Source organism: Oncorhynchus clarkii, chromosome 23 (assembly GCF_045791955.1).
Source record: "Oncorhynchus clarkii lewisi isolate Uvic-CL-2024 chromosome 23, UVic_Ocla_1.0, whole genome shotgun sequence".
NCBI classification, from domain to species: domain Eukaryota; kingdom Metazoa; phylum Chordata; class Actinopteri; order Salmoniformes; family Salmonidae; genus Oncorhynchus; species Oncorhynchus clarkii.
Window position 1 is genome coordinate 32,285,369 of NC_092169.1, and position 16,775 is coordinate 32,302,143.

Here is a 16,775-nt window from a genome sequence, read left to right on the forward strand (position 1 = left end):
ATAATTGGGCAAAAGATCAGAATTGGGCTGCCTTTGTTAACGCAGCCATAGTGACAGCTGTTGATGTAATAAGTTTGTTGGATGGATGGATGGATAGACTTGATTGATTTTTGATGTCCTTTCGCTCCCACCCTAGAGGATCCGTGCCACAGTGAACACCCAGGAACAGAAGAGACTGCTGATGGACCTGGACATCTCAATGAGGACAGTAGACTGCTTCTACACAGTCACCTTCTACGGCGCACTCTTCAGAGAGGTAACTAGCTACTTTATTACAATAATACTTAGACATTATAGGGTGTTTTTCTTAAACCCAAATACACTTTACAATAAACAGCCTATTTGTTTATTTTGTTGCCATACGTTTTTACAATTGCAAAAGTTACTCTATGGGGTTCTCCTACTGACCTAGTTTATTCCTATAAGGAACATAGGCTCCCTACAATGTCATTACAAAGATAGAGGACAGAGCCTTGTAGATATGCTGTTAAGTAAATTGGCACCCTTGCAATTTCAAACGGAGTGCAATCAATCAGAATGTTCTGTTTTTCTCTTTTTAAAAACAGGCTATTTTTATCCTGTAAACACATAAAATGAGGATTCCTCAAGGGTTCTATGGTAAGGGGGATTGTTCTATGTGTTGCAATAATGACTAAAATAACCCTTTGAACTCTTTAATGGTTCTTTGCAATTCAGAAAAGTGTTGTTTAATCTTTGAGTTATAATTCAAATGAGGCTCATTTAGAGTATTTTGAGGCTACAAAAAAATTGAATCTGTAATTTAGGTTAATATTGTGGAATAACTACAATGTTGTTGATCCGTCCTCAGTTTTTTCATATCACAACCATTAAACTCAAATGTTTTAAAATCACCATTGGCATCATGGTGAAATCCCTGAGCAGTTTCCTTCCTCTCCGGCAACTGAGTGATGAAGGAAACCTATATCTTTGTAGTAACTGAGTATATTGATACACCATCCAAAGCCTAATTAATAACTTCAACATGCTCAAAGGGATATTCAACATCTGATTTTTATATTTTTTACACATCTACCAATCCGTGCTCTTTGTGTGACGCATTGAAAAACCTTGCCGGTCTTTGAAGTTGAATCTCTGCTTGAAATTCACTGCTCGATTGAGGGACCTTACAGATTATTGCATGTGTGGGGTACAGAGATGGGGTAATAATTCAAAAATCCTGTTTACCACTATTATTGAACACGGATTGAGTCCATGCAACTTATTATGCGGTTTGTTAAGCACATTTTTACTCCTGAACTTATTTAGGCTTGCCATAACAAAGGGGTTGCATACTTATCGACTCAAGACATTTCAGCTTTTCATTTTTCTAACATTTTCTACAAACACAATTCCATGTGTGTGTATATCAGTGACAAACTCAATTTAATACATTTTAAATTCAGGCTGTAACACAGAAAAATATAGAAAAAGTAAAGGCGTGTAAATGCTTTCTGAAGTCACTGTATATAGCACCAAAAAGGGATCTGCTATGGTTTTGTCACTATATAGAAGCATTTTTTGTTAGTGTGTAGGCACCTGCAACTTAGCACAAGTAGGATAAATTACAATTGTCCAGAACATTTTTGACTTTGTGGCCAGTTGTTGTTTAATTTAAACTTATTTTAGGAGAAACAGTGAATCGTGCATCGGTGCCAATATATTTGGCCCCATCTGTATGTGCATAGAGGCAGGTACCGAGTTACTATCTTAGTCCTCTTCCTAACTATATGGAACATAAGGCTTCCTACACTGCCATTACAGCCTTGATTTATACAATGACAGAGTACAATGATGTGCTGCCATTCAGACCGGTACCATAGAGATATGGGAGGGCATAGCTTTTTATGTTGTAGTCAACATAAACAAATAAGAATTCCAGATTTTTCTGGATGTAGTTGCCTTCCTCCTGAAGAGAAGAGCGTTCCACAGGATATCCCTCCACAGCAGAGCACATTGGAAAAAGCTCTTTCCTGTTAGTTGAACCGTGTGTCAGGAATGTGGTCGGACTCTGTTGTGTTTTTCCAATCCCTCCCTCAACCGCTTTCTCAATCTTTCTGTCTTCCCCTCTTTCCATTTCTTTTTCTCTCTATCGCCAATCTCTCTACCCCTCTATCAATCTCCCCCTTTCGACTCCCTCCATCTCTCCATCTGTACATCATACTGTATCCTCCACTATATGAAAGATTGCCCCTTGTTATGTAATCAGGGTGATGTGTGGATCTGTATGGAGCTGATGGACACTTCTCTGGATAAATTCTACAAGCAGGTGATAGATAAAGGCATGACCATCCCCGAGGACATACTGGGAAAGATGGCTGTCTCGGTGAGTAGGACTAGGGCGCAGGGGACCATTTGGATTGGGCCCATGTACAATCATACTGGTAGAAGTTTTACCATATTGCTTATACCAATCAAATCCTCTCAGATCTCCACAAATGCATAGGGCATAGAGTGTAGGTGATGATTTGGGATTATTTGGTAAAAGCATGCGTCTTCTTTATGTTCCATATTTGAAATGCAAGAGAGGCCATACATTGAGAGAGGATTCTGTGTAATTTAGATGTTGTCCACAAGATGGCAGCAGTGTGTGCAAAGTTTCAGACTGATCCAGTGAAGAATTACATCCCTACACAATATTTTGTTTCAATATAAATTCGGTGAATTTATGAATGTTCAACGATACATAACTATAGAGAACATACAAAAATCCTATGGTAATAAACAATTGAAGATTACACACTCCCAGGAATGTCATACATGATGGATCATTAGTATCCCTACAGAATACACACTAACCTTCACACATCTAGATGGTTGCTCGGGGTGGGTGTGGAGCCAGAGACAACAGTGGGGTCAAACTGTAGAACCCAGTTCCTACATTTGAATATACAAAACTATGCTACATTTTATCTCTGGGACCCTCAGGATGACAAATCAGAGCAAGATTACTGAATTTAAGTACATTATTTACCTTCAGAGTTGAATGTATCAAACCATTTTCCGTGAGAAGTGTTTTGTTGTGTTCTATCCTCAAACAATATTTTTTTTGCTGTAATAGCTACTGTAAATTGGATACTGCAGTTAGATTAACAAGAATTTAAGCTTTATGCCCATATAAGACATGTCTATGTCCCTGAAAGTTGGCAGTTTTTTACAATGTCACATTATTGCATATTGAGCAACAACTGTCCCAGTTTAGGGACACCAGTCCCGTAGAGGTTAATTCATATGAGTAGGACTAAAGTTATCAGTCAGCCTAGAGACCAAGATAAATAATACATGGGTTGGTTATGTGTAGGAATATACAGTATATTATGAACGTATTGTTGTCAGATCAGTCAGTCTCTAGACAAAGAGGAATAGCCTATTACTGTACGTGGGTATACATGTAGTTGACTAAATGTGTTAATTCATGCTAGGTGCTTAATATAATAAGAATGAATAAATAATAGATGCAACCATATGGATTCCCCAATCTCCTCTTTCTGCTGGTGTTCTGTTCTTATGTTCTAATCTCCCTGGTTACAGGTAGTGAAGGCTCTGGAACATCTGCACAGTAACCTGTCAGTGATCCACCGAGGTAACATCAGAGTTAAATAAAACGTTTTATATTAAAATATGTATATGTTACTGCCAGAAATAAAGGAAAGACTTGAGTAAATGATGGATACACAGTATGTTGTGGTTCCTGAGTTAATTAAGCAATTAACATCCCATCATGCTTAGGGTCACGTTTAAAGGGTATGTGTATATGTGTCTCAGTCCCCAGATCTCAACCCAATTGAACACATATGGGAGATTCTGGAGCGGCGCTTGAAAATGTTTTCCACCATCATCAAAACACTAAATGATGGAACTTCTCGTGGAGAAATGGTGTCGCATCCCTCCAATAGAGTTTCAGACACTTGCAGAATCTATGCCAAGGTGCATTGAAGTTGTTCAGGCGGCTTGTGGTGACCCAATGCCCTAATAAGACACGATGTTGGTGTTTCCTTTATTTTGGCAGTTACCTGTATTATGCATATCTATGGGGTACACCTTAAAACAGTTGGACTAGTGTCCATTCTTTAAAACCATGTCTCACCAAAGGTCAAAGACTCTATTTCTTGTGTCTAAAACCTGTGTTCCATGCATCTGTTTCTGTATTAACATTGCATGTAGTAATTTAAGATGATTGCAGGTTACTAAAATAAAGTGAAAACTGTGCCTAGCCAGCAACCACAGTCCTGCTGCAAATGTGTTTTGAGGGCTGTGTGTTTGAGACTGTTATCTGCTTCCCAGTTCTGTCACTGTGGCTAACTGACTCGGCAGATTAAATCAGTGATGACCCTGTTTCTCTTTCACTTCCGTCACACTCCTCTGTCTCTTCCATATCTCTTTCCTCCTCTCTCTCTCTCTCTCTCCTCTATATCAATCCATCTCCTCTTTTTCTCCCCTCTCTCTCCCTCAGATGTGAAGCCATCAAATGTATTGATCAACACACAGGGCCAGGTGAAGATGTGTGACTTTGGGATCAGTGGTTACCTGGTGGACTCCGTGGCCAAGACCATAGACGCCGGCTGCAAGCCCTACATGGCGGTAAGTGGGTGGGTGGTAGGAGAGGTATAGGGGTTTTAAAAGATATACAAAATATATGTCTACTCAGTAAAATCAAACTATAAAGATTTAGGCTTAAAGATGCTCATGAGCCAAAGCGGGTCCCCAAAACTGTTGGACAGCTGTGTACGTCATCCAATTATGTTATGTCCTGCAAAAATAGTATGAAAATAATTACATTTCCTACAATTCACATGACCTATTACAAATTCCAATTCATACAATGTTACTTTTAAAAAAAATGTTTTTTATACATTTAACCTTTATTTAACTAGGCAAGTCAGTTATTTATTATTAATATTTACAATGACGGCCTAGACGGTCAAACTCGGACGACGCTGGGCCAATTGTGCACCACCCTATGGGACTCTCAATCATGGACGGTTGTGATACAGCCAGGAATCGATCCAGGGTGTCTAGTGATGCCTCAAGCACTGAGATGCAGTGCCTTAGACCAATGCGTCACTCGGGAGTCCAAATGCTGGCTCAGTGAATAACTGTTTACAGAACAGAGATATGATACATGATGTTAATGAATTATTGTACAAGTTTGACTGAGCTGACTGCTTGCTGCCTGAATGTTTCAGTGCTACAGGTCTCTATGTTATGTCATTAGCCATGCCCTTTAATAACCACGGTTAGCTTTTAACTGCTGTGTGTCCACAGAGCCTTTGATTGGCTGAGCAATTTAAGGCCTGGTAGCACTCCGAGAACAGAATGGGTTGTGTGTGTTTGAGGTACAGATGATGGGGGGAGTTTGGGTCGTCTAGGACAACTAATGTTAGTTTGCAATACTAAAGTGATATTATCCGGGTCTCGTGTGTGTGTGTGTGTGTGTGCGGTTCTGTTCTGTCCCCCAGCCAGAGAGGATCAACCCAGAGATTAATCAGAAAGGCTACAACGTCAAGTCTGACATTTGGAGTTTAGGAATCACTATGGTGAGTCTCTATTCAAATTTTTACTTATGCAGATTATTCATTTATAATGATAAAAAAAGTTATTATTACACTAGTAGGCCTATTTTATATTTATTAATGCTACAGAAACCACAGATTAAATGTTTTATTTTAGTTTTCCTGGGTGACATTTTGTACATTGCTAGTAATAGTCAAAAGTGGAGAAAAAAAAGTTATATTGAATTTAAAATAATTATTGTGCTAATAGAACATGTTTTTCATGTTCAAGAAAAGCTTTTGTCTTTCAGTGAGACATGATGACCCTCTACTGCTCTGCTCCAGGAGAGCTGTTACATATTCCTCTCTCTCATTTGCACATCCTAAATTCTATCACACCCAATAGTTTGGTGTCAAAAGAACGTGATGATCCTCCAGCTGCCAATGGTAGTTTTCAGAAATGTAACTGTCTAGGGCAGGGGTATTCAACTCCTAACCTCCGGAGACTGCTGGTTTTCTCTTCTACCTGATAATTAATTGCACCCGCCTGGTGTCCAAGGTCTAAACTGGTGCCGATTAGAGGAGAACAATGAAAAAACACAGTGGAACTGTATTCAAGGTCCAGAGTTGAATTTGAGGGGTCTAATGTCACAAATCACCCAATTTCTGGCGTTTAACGACAGAATCTTTAGCTTAGTGCATTTTATGTACAACAATACAATGCTGCATTCCTGCATTGCACCTCCATTACTAGGTCGCGTCATGCCATTGTTTTGAATGTTCTAAAGCCACCCTCTACCGGTGACGCAATACTGGTGCCCCAAAGTCGTGATAATCCCAGTCATTCTGGGCGGAGGCTAACAACTGTTTAGTGTAAATTACATTACAGTGCCTGGAAATACGATTATATTGCTAAAGTAGTCAAATGTTTAGTAGGAAACAACTTTGCCAGCATTATCATGTTGTCAAATTTACTTTCGACATACGGCAATATTGTCATTAGCCAGCAAAGTTCCTCAAAAATAGCTAGCAATGCTAACGTTAGCTATCTTAAATCAGGTGACCTCTCGATCTTAGCTAACTAGCTACCGTTATACTGCATCGAAAGTCAATCTGGCGACATCAAAAGGTTTTACCACAAATGATTTGAATGGCATTGTATTTCCAAGCCACTGTAATGCACTTTTGATGAAATGCTCATCAGCGCTCATTGACGATGCATTGAGTAGAATGCTCAGTTGCTCATCAGTATAAAACAAACGTTCAAAATAATATTGTGACGAAACATGCAACCCATTAATAGCCTGCTCTCTAGCAGTGCCCTGTGATATCCTGTGCCCTGTCATCTCATTCCCTGTAATATCCTCTTCAGATTGAGCTTGCCATCTTGCGTTTTCCCTATGACTCGTGGGGCACCCCTTTCCAGCAGCTGAAGCAGGTGGTGGAGGAACCATCCCCCCAGCTTCCTGCTGACCAGTTCTCCCCTGAGTTTGTTGACTTCACATCCCTGTGGTACGTTCTCCTCTCCTGTAAAGCTAGCCTGGTCCCAGATCTGTTTGGGCTGTCTTTCCAAGTCTATGGTCGTTGTTATGTTTGTCATGACAGCGACCATTGGATTTGGCAAGACATCAGAAGCAGATCTGGGACCAGGCTTACCTGTACATAATTTAGGCCCTACAAAAGTGTTGTCAATGTCAGTTATGTCAGTATTTTCTTTCTGTACTTTGCCTCGTCTAATTCCACTCAAGGTCTTTGGCTATTGTATGAGTCCTACTTGAGCGCTTGCTGGATTGAGACTCACAAGTGAATTTCTCTTGACAATTTTTCCAGTTGTTGTTGTAATAGCCACAAGTACTTTATGACCAGGACAGAATGTGATGCATGTGCCTGGGTTCCAGAGACTAGGCTACCCTCTGTGGAATGTGTCTAAATGTGCATTCTCACCAGCCTGTTATGTCTACCGCGCACTGTTAGGCCTCCACACCAATTATTTAATATCTACTCATGCCGTTTTTCCCTTCACACAACCCTAAAAGGTTTTACATTTGTTTTACATGTATGCCTACAGTACAGAAGATGAATGACATTTTTCCCACCATAAAACCTTGCTAATGGTCATCTTGGTCTGTTGTGTTGTTCAATGTAGGCCCTAGTTTTTCAGTTTTATGGCTGTCCGAAATGGGAACGTATTACCTACAGCAGGGATGAGCAACTTTGTTCTGGGTGGTGGCCACACAATCTGAACTAATCATGAGGGGCCGGCACTAGCCCTTTGGGAGCCCCCACCTTGCGATCAAAAGATTTTAGCAGCCTCCCTCTTGACAGCGGAGAGAAAAAAATGTAAGCTTTAAAGTTAAGTTCCTGCATTTAGACATGGGGCGTAGAGAAAATGTTGCCATTTTAAAGCAAGTTTGCTGCAATTCTACACTTTTTGCCAAGGGGCAAAGAAGATTTTGGATTTTTATAACTAATTTCATATGTTTCTACTCATCGTGCCATGGGGCAATGATAATTTGTTTCAGTTTTACAGCTAATTTCCTGCAATTCTACTCATTTTGCCATACTGCTATAAATGTTTGCAGTTTTGAATATGAAATCTGTGTGAGAATGATTAACAAAATCAACCCCCCCGATCAGTAATTTGACTATGATTACTAGAAGTTTATGAATTTACCAATCTTTGGGTTTTTACTCCGTTGACAGGTCCATGTCCGCTTGCAGCTGATTCAATCTGGAGTAGAGTGGAGTGGGAGACACATTACCAGATATGAGTCATCTAACAGTATCTCTATATGAATCATAGACATTGCAGTTGTAATCCTTTCTCTCATTGCCCTTTTCATTCCCAGCTTAAAGAAAAATTCCAAAGAGCGGCCAAACTACCCAGAACTCATGGTGAGTGTGTTTTGAACTTTGGAGATGTCTTATTTTTTAGTTACACACTTTATTTTCAACTCTAAGAAATGTTCAATACAAAGTGAATGTGAGAATGTCCTCTTCCATTACTAACAGTTGACCACTTGATGGCAGACTTGGTCCAGTAATAATTTGTTTTGAAATAATCTCCCCACTTAATTTATATCCAATCAATGCTATTGATTATATATCAAACTTTTGTTGAGTATATTATTTTTATACTTTATTTGATTTTACATGAATCACTTAAGAAAATAAATGAGACAATTTATCTTTTCTTCTCTTCATCCCAGCAACATCCTTTTTTCATCTCCCACGAATCCAAAGAGACTGACGTGGCTTGCTTTGTCAAGGTCATCCTCGGGGACTGATCTAAGACAACGCTCTGACCAATTGCCACAGGGGGAGGCGGGCCTTTAAAAAAAAGCACCAATCGCAAACCCTGTTACCTGCGGGACTCCACAACGCCTCCCCAGTTCCCGACCCCTCCCTCTGGCACAGATACAAATGGACAGTAGAGGAACTCCGAGGAGATGAATGATGCCCAACCATGTTGGAGGAATGAGGAGTTAGCCTTAAGGCCTCAAGGCCCTCACATATTAGATATAGGCAGTGGGGCAACGTGTAATTTACTGTTGTTTTGAGGATTGGAGGGCCGGGCCATGTGTAATCTGGATTAATTTAACTGTATGAAATGCGACTCCCGCCGACTCTAATTTTGTCCCACCCTTGTTACTTTACTAGACCCACTGCTCAAACAGTGATTTGGATGTTAGTGAATTTAGGAACGTGTGGATTATGCCCTGTGCTATTGGTCAATCTCTAATATATTTTTAAACCTGGTGTGAAAACATAAAACAGAGTTTTAAAAACAACTAAAAGTGATAAATATACATATGTATAATCTAAATGTTTGTATTATACTCAAAGAAAGTTGCATTGGTTTACTAATAGACTGCACATGTACAGAACATATCTACTATATAATGAGTGGGTTTCAGTCCCCTTAGATAAACAGAGAGATTCAAATTCTATGACTGTCCAATGGTTGAGCTGTAGACCGCTAGACAGGCTGGAGGCCTCAGTCAGAACTGCAATGGGTTCTTCTAAGTATGTTACTGCAATTTGCTCTCAACTGCTCTCTAATGTTGTGGGCTGTGTGTTTGGGTGGGTGGGTGGAAGCCTTCCATGCATGTGTTGTGAGATATATGTGGGCGATGTCATTGTTGTGGGAGGGGTGCATCTAATCCTTCCTAGTCACTTCCTGAATATTCTTCTGTTCAACTCGAATAGAACTGGAGATAAGTTATACAGTTATTATTTGAAAGATATATAGCTTTTATTTATACTGATGAGATACAGTATATTCCAGTGCGCTTATTTATTAGCTGTTGTTTTTTTCCCTTTGAAAACTCTACATTAACAATAGAGAACTTTCTTATTTTACTGTGTGTATATTTATTGTGTGTCGCACTTGACAGGTAATGCTGTACTGAAACAGTTACTCATAACGCAAGCCTTATACACTGACTATACATTAAGGACAACTGTTCTTTCCATTACATAGAATAACCAGGTGAAAGCTATAATCCCTTATTGATGCCACTTGTTAAATCCACTTCAATCAGTGTAGATGAGACATTTGAAACATGGATTGTCATAGGGTGAATGGGCAAGACAAAAGTTAAGTGGCTTTGAACGGGTTATGGTAGTAGGTGCCCGGGGGCGCACCGGTTTGTGTCAACTACAATGCTGCTGGGTTTATCAAGCGCAGCAGTTTCCCGTGTGTCAAGAATGGTCCACCGAATTGTGTTTTCCCAAATTTGTACAAATTAATACAAATTAAAAACTAAAATGTCTTGAGGTAAGTTTTCAACACCTTTGTTATGGCAAGCCTGCATAAATTCAGGAGTAAAAATGTGCTTAATTGAGTTTTTACTCATTCTGTGTGCAATAGTAGCTTTTAACATTTTTTAATGACTCATCTCTGTACCCCACACATACAATTATCTGTAAGGTCAGTCAGCAGCCTCCACTGCTTTCAGCACGACAATGACCTAAAACACAAAGCCAAATCTACACTGGAGTTGCTTACTAAGAAGACAGTGAATGTTCCTGAGTGGCTGAGTTACAGTTTTGACTGAAATCTACTTGAACATTTTATGGCAAGACTTGAAAATGGTTGTCTAGCAATGATCAACAACCAATTTGACAGAACATTTTAAATAGAATAAATGGGCAAATGTTGCATAATCCAGGTGTTGAAAACTCTTAGACTTACCCAGAAAGACTTCCAGCTGACTCAAGTATTCACACCCCTATGTAAATTAGATATTTATTTTATTTTCAAAACATTTGCTAAAATGTATACATATGTTTTCACTTTGTCATTTTGGGGTACTGTGTATAGTGAGGTACATTATGGGGTACTGTGTATAGTGAGGTACATTATGGGGTACTGTGTATAGTGAGGTACATTATGGGGTACTGTGTATAGTGAGGTACATTTTGGGGTACTGTGTATAGTGAGGTACATTATGGGGTACTGTGTATAGTGAGGTACATTATGGGGTACTGTGTATAGTGAGGTACATTATGGGGTAAAGTGTATATGTGAACAAAATGTAATAATCCATTTTTAATTCAGGCTGTAACATCAATAGCCTACATCAATGCAAATGCAATCGAAAATCACATCAAGTAGTAAAACTCGCCTCACTGTGATTGATCAGTTTGAAGAAAGAAGTTCAACAAACTGTGAAATAAGTCAAGGGGTATGAATAGTTTCTGAAGGCACTGTACCTACTTGGACTGCAGTATCATTAACTCGCCACTTGCTTGCATAAATTGCTTATGTAGCTGTTAATGCACTTACCCTCTCAAGCCCAGTCTACTAGATTGGGAAAGGGGGATACCTAGTAAATTGAATGCATGCAACTGAAATGTGTGCCATAATCAACATCCACAGCACCCAGGGGACAGTGGGTTAACTGCCTTGCTCAGAACAGTGGCTTTCACTAGTGGCTTGATGATGTGGCAAAAACCATACAACTAATGTACGTGAGTTTTCAAAAACAACAGCATTTCTGAAACTCTAGACTAGTTTGATGGAATCCTTGGTTGTTGCATTTTGTTTATTGTGGTGGCTGATATTGTATAGTAGGTCATTGTCAATTACTATTGTGCTGCTTTCGTAGAGTGACTGGCAGGATGGATGATGCTTTTGAGTCTCTTTGCCATTACGCAAGTACTCATGTCATCAATATGAAAACTTGAATTGTTATGATCCAGCAGAATGGGAAGGCAGGATCTTACTATGGCTGTTGTGGTAACCGTATTACTGCCACACCGGCAGTCATGAGTCATGACCGCAGTGAAATTCCATGTCACCATTGAGCCACAGTAATCTCTGGACATGCGTTGGTAGTACACAATTCGCTAACCACGCTAATGGCCTGGTACTCAGCGCTCTGTTGTCCCTCTAACCCAGTGGTGTCAAACTCATTCCATGGAGGGCCTAGTATCTGCTGGATTTTGGCCTTTCAATTAAGACCTAGACAACCACGTGAGGGGAATTCCTTACTAATTAGTGACCTTAATTCAACAATCAAGTACAAGGGAGGAGTGAAAACCGACAGTCACTCGGCCCTCCATGGAATGAGTTTGACACGTGCTCTAACCACTGACATCAATGCAAATTCAATCAAATCTCAACAAATCAAATGTTCTAATCATCTTATTTGTCATGTGCCGAATACAACAGTGAAATGCTTACTTACAAACCCTTTTAACCAACAATGCAGTTAAGAAAATAACTATACATTTTTTTTTAAGTATGAGATAAGAATAACATAATTAAAGAGCAGCAGTAAATAACAATAGTGGGGCTATATACAGGGGAACTGGTATGTGCGGGGGCACCGGTGTCGAGGTAATTGATGTAATTATGTACATGTAGGTAGATCAAACACATCAAAATAGTTTCATGCTTTTAAAACTCACCTCACTGTGATCGATCAATTTGAAGAAAAAAGTTCAACAACAGGTTGAAACTGAGTGGAAAACATGGTCGTTGTGGATGTTGTTTCAAAACCTAACACAACGAAATGGAGAACGCTTTCTAAGGTGATGATTAATTCAAAACACCCCTATTATTGGAGCTTATGCACACGCATAGGCCTATATATGAAACCAAGTCCGTGAGAAAAAAACTGGTTCATTGGACTGATTGATTGTGCAGGGCGGCTAACATTTAGCCTACAATTATAGTGAATTTGATTTTGAGTGGCCTTTTCATAATAAATAGGCTGATACATTGCTTTAGCTGCAGAATATCTCACTACTGTATGTTTCCATCTCCTTTCTCGTCTTCATTACTCTCGAGCTGTCACGTTGTTTGTAATAATGATGGTCGGATCAAGGCACAGAGTACTTCGAGTTCCACATATTTTAATGAAAGTGAAACTTAAGCTAATACAAAACAAAATAAAGAATAAACTAACCGTGATGACAATTCAGTGCGAACAGGCAACTAAACATAAACAATATCCCATAACCCACAGGTGGAAAAAATGCTACTTAAGTATGATCCCCAATTAGAGACAACGATAACCAGCTGCCTCTAATTGGGAATCATACAAATCATCAACATAGAAAATCAAACCTAGAACCCCACATAGAAAATATAAACTAGAACAAAAAAAAAACAAATCCCCCTTCCCCCAAAAAAGGTGCGGACTCCGACCGCAAAACCTGAAACAAAAAGGGAGGGTTAGGGGGAGTGTCTAGTGTCGGCTCTGGTGCGGGGTGAAGTACACGCTCATCCGCCAGCATCGGGGGCGGCTCTGGTGCGGGACGAAGTACCCGCTCATCCAGCCATGGACCTTGAAGTTCCGGACCGTTTACCATCGCAAGAGGTTCCGGGCGGTGGGACCTCTCAGGAGGTTCCGGACCGGGGGCCGTCACCAGAAGCTCTGGACTGGGGATCTTCGCAGGAAGCCTGGTGCTTGGAGCCGGCACTGGTGGTACCGGGCTAGTGACACACACCTCAGGGCGAGCGTGAGGAGCAGGCACAGGATGTACTGGACTGGGGAGGCGCACTGGAGGCCTGATGCGTGAGGCCGGTACAGATGGCACCGGACTAGTGACACACACTTCAGGGCGAGTGCGGGGAGGAGGCACAGGACGTACTGGACTGGGGACACGCACTTCAGGGAAAGTGCAAGGAGCAGGCACAGGACGCACCTGACTGGGAAGACGCACTTGAGGGAGAGTGCGAGGAGCAGGCACAGGACGTACTGGAGACTTGGTGCGTATAGCCGGCAAGTGCGAGGAGCTGGCACATGACATACTGGGCTGTGAAGGTGCACTGGAGACCTGGTGCGTATAGCCGGCAAGTGCGAGGAGCTGGCACAGGACATACTGGGCTGTGAAGGTGCACTGGAGACCTGGTGCATATAGCCGGCAAGTGCGAGGAGCTGGCACATGACATACTGGGCTGTGAAGGTGCACTGGAGACCTGGTGCTTATAGCCGGCAAGTGCGAGGAGCTGGCACAGGACATACTGGGCTGTGAAGGTGCACTGGAGACCTGGTGCATATAGCTGGTACTTTAAGATTCAAACCTCCCACTCCGTTATAAAACCGGAGTAGCTTAAGTGCATAAGTATTTTTTCCCCTGCCCCTGTTCCTGCCCGTTTGATAATGGGCCATTCTAAACTAATATGACATTTTAGTAAAGACAAGATTCAATTGAGGATAGTCTGATAAGTGAAAATATGATCACTTGATGATAAAACAGGGTGTGCAGCCTGAGGCAAGGAACAGAGCACAAGCTTTTTTTTGCGACTTTCTCAAATCATCAATAGCCTATAGTTGCGTCATGCAGCCCACATATACTTTGATTTCTAAAGTTTCCAAAATAACTCTAATTCTAGCATACCTCTTTAAAATGATCACTATTACGCTGAACATAGCAACTTCATATGCGCACTCGCATATAAAATCATAGAATAAAAAAAAGGCACAGGATTTATAAGTATATCTTGTCTGCAAAATTAACTATCCTATAGTCTATGGCATGGCACACAGCCAGATAACATACAGTAGGCCAACTCATAATCTACTCTTCTGAAATACATTTTCTTCATAACATAATGCATCTTTCGACATGCCTAAAACAAATAACGGATGTATTGTGATGGTGTAAATGAAATAGATTTATTTGACTTGTTTAAATGTAGATGTTCCAAGGGTGTGCATCAGCAACTTGTACGTGTGGAGGCCTGGAGATACTAAACTTGTGTATGTTAATTAACGATCAATTGCAGTGAGACTGGCAGTAATTTGCATGACAGTAATCGGCTGACAAAATGTCATGACAGCAACAGCCCTAGGTATTATCGCATTTCAATAATGAAATACACAGTTCTCTGTCAACACATTGTTACCAGGTTGTCAGTTTGTGCTTTTTTAAATTTATTTTTTATTTCACCTTTATTTAAGCAGGTAGACTTGTTGAGAACAAGTTCTCATTAACAACTGCGCCCTGGCCAAGATAAAGCAAAGCAGTGCGACACAAACAACAACACAGAGTTACAAATGGAATTAACAAACATACAGTCAATAATACAATAGAGAAAGTCTATATACAGTGTGTGCAAATGAGGTAGGATAAGGGGGGTGAAGCAATAAATAGGCCATAGTGGCGAAATTATTACAGTATGACAAATTAAACACTGGGGTGATAGATGTGCAAAAGATGAGTGTGAAAGTAGCAGCACTGGGGTGCAAAGGAGCAAAATAAATAACAATATGGTGATGAGGTAGTTGGATGGGCTATTTACAGATGGGCTATGTACAGGTGCAGTGAGATGCTCAGACAGCTAGCTGGTGCTTAAAGCTAGTGAGGGAGATATGAGTCTCCAGCTTCAGTGATATTTGCAGTTCGTTCCAGTCATTGGCAGCAGAGAACTCGAAGGAAACGTGGCCGAAGGAGGAATTGGCTTTGGGGGTGATCAGTGAAATATACCTGCTGGAGCGCGTGCTGCGGGTGAGTGCTGTTATGGTGACCAGTGAGCTGAGATAAGGCAGGGATTTACCTAGCAATGACTTATAGATAACCTGGAGCAAGTCGGTTTGGCGACGCATTTGAAGCGATGACCAGCCAACGAGAGCATACAAGTCGCAGTGATGGTAGTATATGGGGCATTGGTGACAAAACGGATTGCACTGTGATAGACTGCATCCAATTTGCTGAGTAGAGTGTTGGAGGCTATTTTGTAAATGACATCACCGAAGTCAAGGATCGGTAGGATAGTCAGTTTTACTAGGGTATGTTTGGCAGCATGAGTGAAGGATGCTTTGTTGCAAAATAGGAAGCCGGTTCTACATTTAATTTTGGATTAGAGATGCTTAATGTGAGTCTGGAAGGAGAGTTTACAGTCTAACCAGAAACCTAGGTATTTGCAGCTGTCCACATATTCTAAGTCAGAACTGTCCAGAGTAGTGATGATGGACGGGTGGGTAGGTTTGGGCAGTGATCGGTTGAAGAGCATGCATTTAGTTTAGCTTGCATTTAAGAGCATTTGGAGGCCACGGAAGGAGAGTTGTATGGCATTGAAGCTCGTCTGGAGGTTAGTTAAACAGTGTCCAAAGAAGGACCAGAAGTATACAGAATGGTGTCGTCTGCATAGAGGTGGATCAGAGAATCACCAGCAGCAAGAGCGACATCATTGATGTATACAGAGAAAAGAGTCGGCCCGAGGATTGAACTCTATGGCACCCCCATAGAGACTGCCAGCGATCCGGACAACAGGCCCTCCGATTTGACAAACTGAACTCTGTCAGAGAAGGAGAAAGGAGAAATGGGGAGGCTTGGGCGAGTTGCAGTGAGGGGTGCAGGGCTGTTGACCAGGGTCAGGGTAGCCAGGTGGAAAGCATGGCCAGCCGTAGAAAAATGCTTCTTGAAATTCTCAATTATCATGGATTTATCGGTGGTGACAGTGCTTCCTAGCCTCTGTGCAGTGGGCAGCTGGGAGGAGGTGTTCTTATTTTCCATGGACTTTAGTGTCCCAGAACATTTTGGAGTTAGTGCTACAGGATGCATATTTCTGTTTGAAAAAGCTAGCCTTTGCTTTCTTAACTGCCTGTGTATATTGGTTCATAACTTCCCTGAAAAGTTGCATATCACTGGGGCTATTCGATGCTAATGCAGAATGCCACAGGATGTTTTTATGCTGGTCAAGGGTAATCACGTCTGGAGTGAACCAAGGGCTTTATCTGTTCCTCGTTCTACATTTTTTGGAAGGGGCATGCTTATTTAAGGTGGTGAGGAAATCACTTTTAAAGA

The 16,775-nt window shown here is 41.0% G+C and overlaps 1 protein-coding gene across 1 annotated transcript in view; it reads left to right on the plus strand.

Moving 5' to 3' along the window:
• The window catches only part of LOC139381080 (mitogen-activated protein kinase kinase 6), a 49,378-nt gene extending 39,508 nt beyond the window's left edge, over nt 1-9,870 (plus strand). The window contains exons 5-12 of the mRNA XM_071124321.1: nt 137-256; nt 2,228-2,344; nt 3,550-3,601; nt 4,472-4,599; nt 5,478-5,555; nt 6,883-7,022; nt 8,360-8,405; nt 8,720-9,870. Of these exons, the coding sequence (XP_070980422.1) occupies nt 137-256; nt 2,228-2,344; nt 3,550-3,601; nt 4,472-4,599; nt 5,478-5,555; nt 6,883-7,022; nt 8,360-8,405; nt 8,720-8,797 (759 nt within the window). The 3' untranslated portion in view covers nt 8,798-9,870. The remainder of the gene's footprint in view (nt 1-136; nt 257-2,227; nt 2,345-3,549; nt 3,602-4,471; nt 4,600-5,477; nt 5,556-6,882; nt 7,023-8,359; nt 8,406-8,719) is intronic.
• Nucleotides 9,871-16,775: the final 6,905 nt, after the last annotated feature.